The sequence below is a fragment of the Branchiostoma belcheri genome, unplaced genomic scaffold, assembly GCF_001625305.1.
Source record: "Branchiostoma belcheri isolate BF01 breed outbred unplaced genomic scaffold, Haploidv18h27 scaffold2, whole genome shotgun sequence".
NCBI classification, from domain to species: domain Eukaryota; kingdom Metazoa; phylum Chordata; class Leptocardii; order Amphioxiformes; family Branchiostomatidae; genus Branchiostoma; species Branchiostoma belcheri.
The window spans coordinates 10376011-10386216 of record NW_017803490.1 but is presented as its reverse complement, the minus strand read 5'-3'; the positions used below and the strand labels follow the sequence as shown (position 1 = coordinate 10386216).

Genomic DNA, 10206 nt, shown 5'->3' with positions numbered 1-10206 from the left:
GTCATCATTGCATATTTTTTTTACTGTGCATAATGCCATCACCAGCCAGTGTAGTCCCATGGGAAGCAAAACCCACTGTTTATAAATAGATGAAAACACCCCAATGACCAATACACGAACACTCAATCCACACAAGTTCTCAATGGTTAACACGATGACTCGAATGGTACCTCCCATATAAGTTAAACATTTGTCATAGTACACATATGTGACCACAGCCTTGACTGCTGCCAGCAGTGATATCACCATGGTGATGACCTTCAGGACACTGACCTGCTCATGTGTGGAGAAAATGATGCAAATTTGCAGACACAGCTGAGGGAGGCTTTCCAACGTGACTTCAACCAGGTGGAAGCGGTGGAGGTTTTTCTTTAAACTTTCTTTTACTTCTTTGCCACCATCTAACAGATTAATAATTTCAACATACTTCATTACAGGCAGAGCAAAACATGAGAAGTTCAACAGGCACTTCTCCCACTTCCTCAGTGACAGTTTGATATCTAGAAGGTCAATGTCATACACTAATAATAGAATGTTCATTACAGCTGGTGGGGCCATTACGAACCCTATTGTCCAGCCAAACCAGTGATAATCACCATTGCTATAATACTGCTTTGCCAGCATGATGTCTGTGATAACATCAGCCATGTACAAGAGCAGAGAGATCAGCACAAGACGCATCTGCACCGGGTTGGAGTTCCAGGCTGACAGAAAGCGGCTGCACAGTCCCGTACGTGCAGGTGGAGTAGCAACCTCTGGAATTTGGTTGGCTGCAGGTGGTGTATCGGTTTCTGGATGGTCCATGGTCAAATGGCCTTCTGAGGTGGAGAGACAAAAGTGAAAAAAAAAAACGTCAAAAGATTTCATTACACAAACCCTATTTTTTAATGCACACCAGGTTGAGTTGAATGTACAAACAGTTTCATCACTTGTCTGTGAGTATGGTTAAAACAAGAAAAGGTTCAAATCGTATAGCAAGTACGGTCTCATGGTATGCATTGGCGGTTCCTGCCGTTCGTCCTCTCTTTTTAACCTCATTGGTTCACCGAAATAAATGTAAATGATGCACTGATTGTAACTGATAATCCAGTCATTACATATACTTAACCCGCCAAATGCTCCGAGCTTGACCGTACATAACAGTTGATGTATTTTCCTTCCAAGCTCCAATTATAGGTCACTTTCTGAACACAATTTTAGCATTTTTTATTCATAACGCCTTGTAGTTGAAATCCAGAAAAAATATGAAGTGAAAGCATCTGTCACGAAAACTGATCAAGTCTTTTCAAACACAATACATAGGCTAGGTATCTAGACGTTTTCCCGTCATGCACTATGAGTCATATAAACGACTGTACGTAGCGTGGTAAACCTTCAGAGATAGTCTCGTCTCCGGTTTGTCTTAACGTTGCGTTGAGTCAATCCATCCACAAATGTGGAATATCGATGGTTAAATAACTACACGGGTTATTGACCTCAGTATTACCGGGTATTCTTTTTTCCAAGGGATATCCGACGTGCCTTTAAGCAGCAGCAAACCATTACAATTATACCTGTCCATTTGTGTTTACTTGGCCCACACGAAAATGCAACACTGTCATTGGGCATGACTCCCTTTGAAGATAGTAATACACAGAATGGAGAGACTATAGAAGCGCCAGGCTCATGTTGTAAAGCACTTGTTTTATAATGGAACTTTGACGACGCAAAAATTTCAAGAAACATCCATGATCTCTAGTTTCATAGTCATCACATAATAAAAACGGTCACAGGGTCTACTAACAGTCGTCAAATTTCCCTGCAACAGGTATGCACCACTGCGCTAATTTCCCTTTGAATATTTTATGAACCCTTTCAACCAGTGGCTGTAATTACTGTGGGCATCATTGTTACAACTGAACCATTTTTGCGACGAATTTTGCTCATGTTTCAGACAGATGTAGCTTTTTTGGTGACTCTTTTGGTAATTCATGTACATGCATTGTTTCACCAATGTACGAGGGACATTTTGACACAGTAAATTGTAAACAGTAATGATCAGTATTATAATCTAATCACAATTGATGAAAACCACAATTTGAGTTAAAACTAGCTTTCTTTCAAAAAATACATATTTTAGTTTTCTAAAAAACTGCAAGTTGTTCCTATGATCAAACTGACAAGAAAGGTATGTTATCAAACAATGATTGTCAGATAAATGTGAAACAACAAGGAATATAAGTACATTTTTGTTGGGGGCCCGTTTAAACCCCACTGGACCACACACACACCAATATAAACAGCAATGAGCCATCCCGACGAAAAGCTAAATTGTATGGCATATATTCCTTACAAACTCATGAAAAGAGTTTGTTTCCGATCAAAAAATTTGGCACATACACATATACCCATGGGGTCCATTTAGTCGCATGAGCGTTAATAGGTAACCTACGTTCTCTCACGGGCTGAAGTTACTAGTGGGGTGTCCGCAGACTTCAACGGTAGGTTTTGAAGATTCTGCTTCTGTTCTTCTCAAGACGTCCAGAAGATGAAAACTGTGAAAGTGATCACAATTCAATGATGTCACGCTTGTATTGCATGTCTTGGACTAAACCAATACGGAGAGTAAAGGGGTGTTCATTAACATTGAGTGGCCAATAAAGACCACAATAGGTGCAAGAACTGGATTAATTTTCCTTTCTCATTGATGGGCACCCCTTTGTGCGCTGTGGAGTGGCCAGGCATTACGCTCTGACATCATCATGAGTCATACCTTACTTAAAATTTTCCATCACGCAAGCCTGTTATTGTTTGACATACATCAGGTGACAATGCCTCACTCGTCTTCAACCCTATCTATAGACCAGGCTTTTTTTTGGCATTCGTGGGACGGGAGGGGGAGGGGGGTTTCATTCGCCCCCCCCTCAAAAGTCATGAAGTGTATATCGTATGACGTAATATGACGTGACGGTCATAATGTGATTTTATTGGCCAAAACCGTAATTGTATGCAACGTAACTTATTACATGGATACGAAATTGTTGACAACTATAACAAGAAGCCATAGGTGACAATTCTCCGTGAAGTATTATATATTGCAACAAAAAGAAGTAGCCATTGGCGACAATTCTCTGTGAAGTGTGATAAATCGAACAAAGAAAAATTGTTTAAACGCGCGTCGGCTCAGTCATCTTAAGACGCAACAACCAATCAGAGATGCGAGATGCCTACACGTGACGCGGGAAGGGCGCGCGATGCCCGAAATATTTTTGCGTCAATATTCAGCGCCGTGATTCAAGAGATTAATACCCGGAAACAATTTTTTCTTGTTTTGAACGCATTAACATGCATTTACGCTAATCTAGTATGATTCAGGGTTACCTTTTTTTTAACCTGCCATGGCCAGATTATCTAAAGATGTGTGTATTGTGTGTACAATCTATAGAAAGAGAAATGTACATCAGGTCCGATCATCCGATTTTCACGTTTCGGTTTTTTGGACTCGGTTCATGAACGTATTTTGGTTTGGCTCCTGGAATGTGCAAAAAAATGACTCCCGGGACTGTCTACAGGGAACACTCGCACATTCGCGGTGTATCAGGACAGCGCGACTGGTCGTCATTAGCGCAGTAACAGTTGCATAAACGGACGAAACCATTTCAAAGAAATGGGGATGTTTCGAAAATAAGCATTTACTCCAATATCAAAACAGCTACGGTAAAAATAAAAAGACGTGCATCATCCCGGACATAATGCAACACCACATGCGAAATTACACAGAAATGTGACGTACGGAAGAATGCGTTTTGGCTGCGAACATCTTCCAAAAAACTTGGCATCTCTTAACCATGGGCAAACACATCTGGAACCACTTATAAAAACCACCCCGTATCTGCATGAACTTTTTTGAACCCCACTGCTATTCCAAACAACGCGTTTTTCTGGACCATTCCAATTCGCCTCGTAATTGTAGGGGTGCGTCTGCGATATTACATTGACCGCGAAAGCAGCAACGGCAAAAATACACATTCGTGCATCAACACGGGCATGCCCGCAGACGGCGTATAAAATTGCGTGCCGATTACACAAAGAGAACCCAGTGTTTTGACTGCGAACATGAAAATTCAGCCGATTACAACACTCCGTCCGGAGGTCCTGACCTCCTTCACGGAGTAATAAACTTTAGGAAAAGTCACCTAGTTTGGTGGTTCTAGCGCAAGCCGAAATTTTTCCTTTTTTTACCAATAAAGAAATAAAGCTATGTTAAATATTGATAGCTAAGCCGACAAAGGGTTACCAGATACGATTTTTTTCTGCTTCCGTATCATCACAATCATCTTCTATCCCCTGGCCCTGCAGTTGGTCAATTTTTCGAAAGATGGCGCTTTGAAATGGTCATTCCAACACCTTTATGTCACACGTGACGTCAGATTCAGACAATCGAGACGCCCATATAAGTCAGACAAATCAGGCGTTGTGTCAATTCTTTTACTTTTTTTTTCAATTCAGTACATCATGCAAGTTTCAAAGCGAGACAATATCTGTAACATCTAAACATTACATTCACCAGAATATTTCAATTCAGTACATACAAGTTTCAAAGCAAGACAGGAGTCTTAACACATTATGTAACTTCCATCATATTCACCAGAATTCTAAAGCATTACATCTGCAAGCCTTCATCCAGTTTTGCACATGCCTCCATTTTGAGAATTTGTAACATATATTAGAACTATACATTCTTGACAAACATATATAAAGCGATCTGATTCATAGAACTGCTCAAAATCCAAAATACAGCATTCCAGTCCAAATCATTATTTACCGAGAAAGAATACATGACTATATTAGAAAGACATGTCAAGGCTAGGTTTAGTAATAATGCACGCCTATAAACCTTGTCCTTTGGAAATATTATCATGAATATACATGTGGCCAGGAGTAAATAAGCTTCAGTGACATCTTTATAGCGTATTTGGTGGATTTCTATTACTATGCAGAAAGCCATAATCAGCCAGTGTAGCCCAATGGGAAGCAAAACCCACTGTTTAAAAATAGAAGCAAACAGTCCAATGACCTGCACACGGAGACTCAGTTCACACACCTTCCCAATGGTTAACAAGATGACCAATTTAAGTCTACTCCCCTTATAAGTTGAACATCTGTCATAGTACATATATGTGACAGCAGCCTTGACTGCTGCCAGCAGTGATATCACCATGGTGATGACCTTCAGGACACTGACCTGCTCATGTGTGGAGTGAATGATGTAAATTTGCAGACACAGCTGAGGGAGGCTTTCAAATGTGGCTTCAAACAAGTGCCATCGATGAAGTTTTTTCTTTAAACTTTCTTTCACGTCTTTGCCACCATCTAACAGATTAATAAATTCAACATACTTTATCAGAGGCGGAGCAAAACATGTGAAGTTCAACAGGAACTTCTCCCATGTCCTCAGGGACAGTTTGATATCTAGAAGGTCAATGTCATACACTAATAATACATTATGTTATTATATTTAATTATATTTAGTTAATTATAATAATGTTCATTGCAGCTGATGTTCCCATCACAAACCCTATTGTCCAGCCAAACCAGTAATAATCCCCATTGTTGTAGTACTGTTTTGCCAGCATGATGTCTGTGATAACATCAGCCATGTACAAGAGAAGAGAGATCAGCGCCAGACGCATCTGTACAAGGTTGGAGTTCCAGGCTGACAGAAAGCGGCTCCACAGTCCGGTGGGTGCATCTGGAGTAGCAATGTCTTCGTCCGTCAGACTAGTGGCTTCGTCCGTCAGACTAGTGGCTTCGTCTGTCAAACTAGAGGTTTCGTCTGTCAAACTAGAGGTTTCGTCCGTCAGAGAAGTGGCTTCGTCCATCGTCTAAAAAGGACGTCTTCTGTGAAAGGCACAGAAAGTTGAATTGATGTGATGCTCAATAAAACCTAACACTGCCCTGACACTTACCATATCCCGTGCATACAAATATGTAAATTACATACATTAACGTTTAATACGCAAGAGGTACAACGTATTCGTTGTTGTAGTGCACCTTCTGATATAAAAAGAAAATAACGATATCAGAATTGAATTTTCAACGCCTCGAACTTGTGATGACGTGTCCCTGCTTTATAAAGCTACGACGCCGCACCTTGTACCCGAGTACAGTATAACCAGGCGCCACTATCGCCATTCTTGTTGGGTATGCTGTAACAACAGCACCTGTTACAACTCACCTTTCTCAGTTCACAAATGAAAATAGGAAATCAGCGGACTATTGTGTCCTGAAGATGGATCCGCTTCGAAAGATGTTGAGAGTGAAGGAATGGAGCACCCCTGTCTGATCAAGGCCTCTGATGGCGCAATACACTTACCAAATGATTGTACCTTGTACCTATTGTTTTTGCTCACGGGGGCAGTGAGTGCAAATGGATTATCTATTAAACTGTACCTCTAGATTACAACTGGTGGAGGGGCACTGTTTTTAAAGGGTTGTACAACGCATGGACTTTGTCGAACCTGCGGAGGCCCACTCCTCTACTCCAGAGTTTGTAACATTAAGGCAAAGAAGACAAGGGCAGGTCTACTTTTGTGTTTAACTTCGTTAATTTGCCCCCCCCCCCTCTGTGTAGTGGGCGATACCCGCACTGAGTCATTGACTGTATAATTATGACTCAGCTTACTAAAAATATCCATGACGAAACGTACACTTCCCACTTTTTTTATTCCGAAACATGTAATCACAAGACGTGATGACGACACACTCAAGTTTTTTCAACTTATATTAATGCCGCCACCAACACAGGGGACAATACAATACTCATTTACATCTGAGCTAAGTGAGGAAAGTCGTGTGAAGTGCCTTTCCCAAGGGCACAAGATCGGTGGCATGTCAGGACTCGAACCCGGGGCCTCTGGTTCCGAGTCGAGAACGCTGCCGCTACGCCACACGACCCCACTTCCCACTTGTGTCACCTATTTCACGTTGTACATGGTTCAAAGTGCAACAGGTGGCATAAAGTTCATCGAGATTAACAGAGTTTGCAGACCTTAAAATACTGATAATGAAAGTCCAGTGTTGCCACAATGTTTACATCCGGTTTGTTTAATGGATCCGACAGACTGAGTTACATCATAGTACATGCTTCATTCTGTATGTAAACACGGCGTGGAACAACTATGTCATTCATTATACATTCTTACAAACTCTCTCTTCCCCCTTATAATAAATTTATCGGGATTCACAGAATTTTTGTTGTACAATCTTGAAATCTTACATACCACATTGCAGATCTGAATTGAGTAAGTATTTAGTAATTTACAATCGGTGCGGTTTATGTAGCAAGTCGTTCTTTAAAACACAACATCATTGTCTCTTAAGCAAAAATGGAGATACACACTAAAAGACTTGCATAGGATATAGGACACAGGCCTGACTAAACATGTCCATGTAAGGTGTACAATGTTGTCAAAATATGTACAAATAACATCAGAGGTATCACACATTGAAAAAAGCTATAAGAAAGGTTACTGTGAAATTGGCGTCTGTGCCCCAGACTTACATTAATTTTCTATTTCCTGGGAGAACATCCTACTCGGAAAGTCTCCCAAAAGGATGTACTGCATTGTGGATACAATTGACTCCACACTATTGGCATTGTAAATATCACCGTAAGTAGAGCAACGATAATGGGTGGTACCGGTATCATGTGTAGTGATTCTAAATCGAAAGCGACCCATATAGCTCCCACCATAATGTTAGAAATCAATGTGATCGCCATACTTACTGCGTCCCCATTTCCCTTAACAGGGAATGTGCAGAATACACATGTGGCGAACTGTAGACAAGTTTCTAAAATGCCATCTTCTTTGTACTTGTTTCCGTCGGTTGTGTATACTATGCAAAATGCTGTCACTAGCCAGTGTATGCCAATGTGAATGAAAACCCACTGTTTATAAACAGATGCAAACAACACAATGACCAGCACACGGAGACTCAGTTCAAGCGCCTTCCAAATGAATAACATGATGACCAATTTAAGGCTACTCCCCTTATAAGTTGAACTTCTGTCATAGTACATATATGTATCCACAGCCTTGACTGCTGCCAGCAGTGATATCACCATGGTGATGACCTTCAGAACACTGAACTGCTCATGTGTGGAGCGAATGATGTAAAGTTGTAGACACAGCTGAGGGAGGCTCTCCAAAATGGCTTCAACCAGGTGGAAGTGGTGGAGTTTTTTCTTTAAACTTTCTTTCACGTCTTTGCCACCATCTAACAGATTAATGATTTCAACATACTTCATAAGAGGCATAGCAAAACATGTGAAGTTCCATAGGAACTTCTCCCACTTTCTCAGTGACAGTTTGATATCTAGAAGGTCAATGCCAAACACTAATATAATGTTCATTAAAATTGGTGGTGTCATTACGAACCCCAGTGTACAGCCAAGCCAGTAATGATCCCCATTGCTATAGTACTGCACTGCCAGCATGATATCTGTGATAACATCAGCCATGTACAAGAGCAGAGAGATCAGCGCCAGACGCATCTGCCACGGGTTGGCGTCCCAGGCTGACATCGAGCGTCTCCACAGTCTGGTGGCTGCATTTGGGGTAGCAGCGTCGCCCATCCAAACAGTCACTGTGGTTTCCATCGTCTAAAAGGGACGTCTTCTGTGAGGCGTACACAAAGTTGAATTGATGTGATACTCAACGAAACTTGACACTTCCCCTGAATTTTTCCATATCCCATGCATACAAAAAAGGAAATCACATAGTTACATTGATGCATCCTTTAGTAGTCGTATCGTTTTATTCACTAAGCAGGAGAATCAACGTATTGGTCGTGCACCTTCTAATCCGATATAAAAAACGATATCAGAATTGAATTTTCAACGCCTCGATCTTGTGATGTCGTGTTTCTGTTTTAGAAAGCTACGACGCCGCACCTTGTACCCAAGAACGCTATTATATAATATTAACCACGCACAAATGTGTTCACGTCTCACTCTTCTGGTATTGTTGGCAGTAATTAACAACTGCACCTATTACACAACTCACCTTTCTTTTCACAACTGTAAATAGGAAAGCAGCGGACGATTGAGCCCCGAAGATCAACCGATCGTTCGAAGAATGTTGAGACAGAGACAATGGCGAACCCCGTCAGCTGAAGCCCTGTGAATGCGATGACTGTACCTTTTTCCTGTTTATATCTTTGCTCACTCGGGCAGTGGGTGGAAATAGATCATCTATTATGTTGTAATTCAAGATTACAATTGGTGGAGAGGCACTGTTATTTATGGGTTGTGCAACGCATTGACTGTTATAGTGATCCTGCGGGAGCCCACTCCAAATAGATCATCTATTATGTTGTAATTCAAGATTACAACTGGTGGAGGGGCACTGTTATTTCTGGATTGTACAACTTACATGTATTGACTATATTGAGCCTGTGGATGACAACTCCTCTACTCCAGAGTTTGTAACATTAAGGCAATGAAGACAAGGGCAGGTCTAGTTTTGAGTTTAACTTGGTTAATTTGACCCCCCCCCCTCTGTGTAGTGGGTCATGTCCGCACTGAGTCAGACTGTTTCATTATGACTCACCTTTACTAAAAATATCCATGACGAAACGTAAACTTCCCACTTGTACATGGTTCAAAGTGCAACAGGTGGCATAGAGTTCATGGAGATTAAGAGAGCTTGCAGACCTTAAAATACTGATAATGAAAGTCCAGTGTTGCTTCAATGTTTACATCCAGTTTGTTTAATGATCCAACAGACTGAGCTACATCATAGTACATGCTTCATTCTGTATGTAAACACGGCGTGGAACAACTATGTCATTCATTATACATTCTTACAAACTGTCTCTTCCCCCTAATAATAGATTTATCGGAATTCACAGAATTTTTGTTGTACAATCTTGAAATCTTACATACCACATTGCAGATCTGAATTGAGTAAGTATTTAGTACTTTACAATCAATACGGTTTATGTAGCAAGTCGTTCTTTAAAACACAACATCAATATCTCTTAAGCAAAAATTGAGATACACACTAAAAGACTTGCATAGGATATAGGACACAGGCCTGACTAAACATGTCCATGTAAGGTGTACAATGTTGTCAAAATATGTACAAATAACATCAGAGGTATCACACATTGAAAAAAGCTCAAAGAAAGGTTACTGTGAAATTGGCGTCTGTGCCCCAGACT

General features: G+C 40.9%; 1 protein-coding gene across 1 annotated transcript; it reads right to left on the bottom strand.

The window, feature by feature from the left end:
• Positions 1 to 38: 38 nt before the first annotated feature.
• Positions 39 to 812, bottom strand: LOC109468551 (XK-related protein 6-like). Its single transcript, XM_019766793.1, has 2 exons — positions 203 to 812; positions 39 to 75 (listed from the first exon to the last, which is right to left on the bottom strand). The coding sequence occupies exons 1-2, from the start codon at positions 802 to 804 to the stop codon at positions 39 to 41; spliced, it is 639 nt and encodes a 212-aa protein (XP_019622352.1). The 5' UTR covers positions 805 to 812.
• Positions 813 to 10206: the final 9394 nt, after the last annotated feature.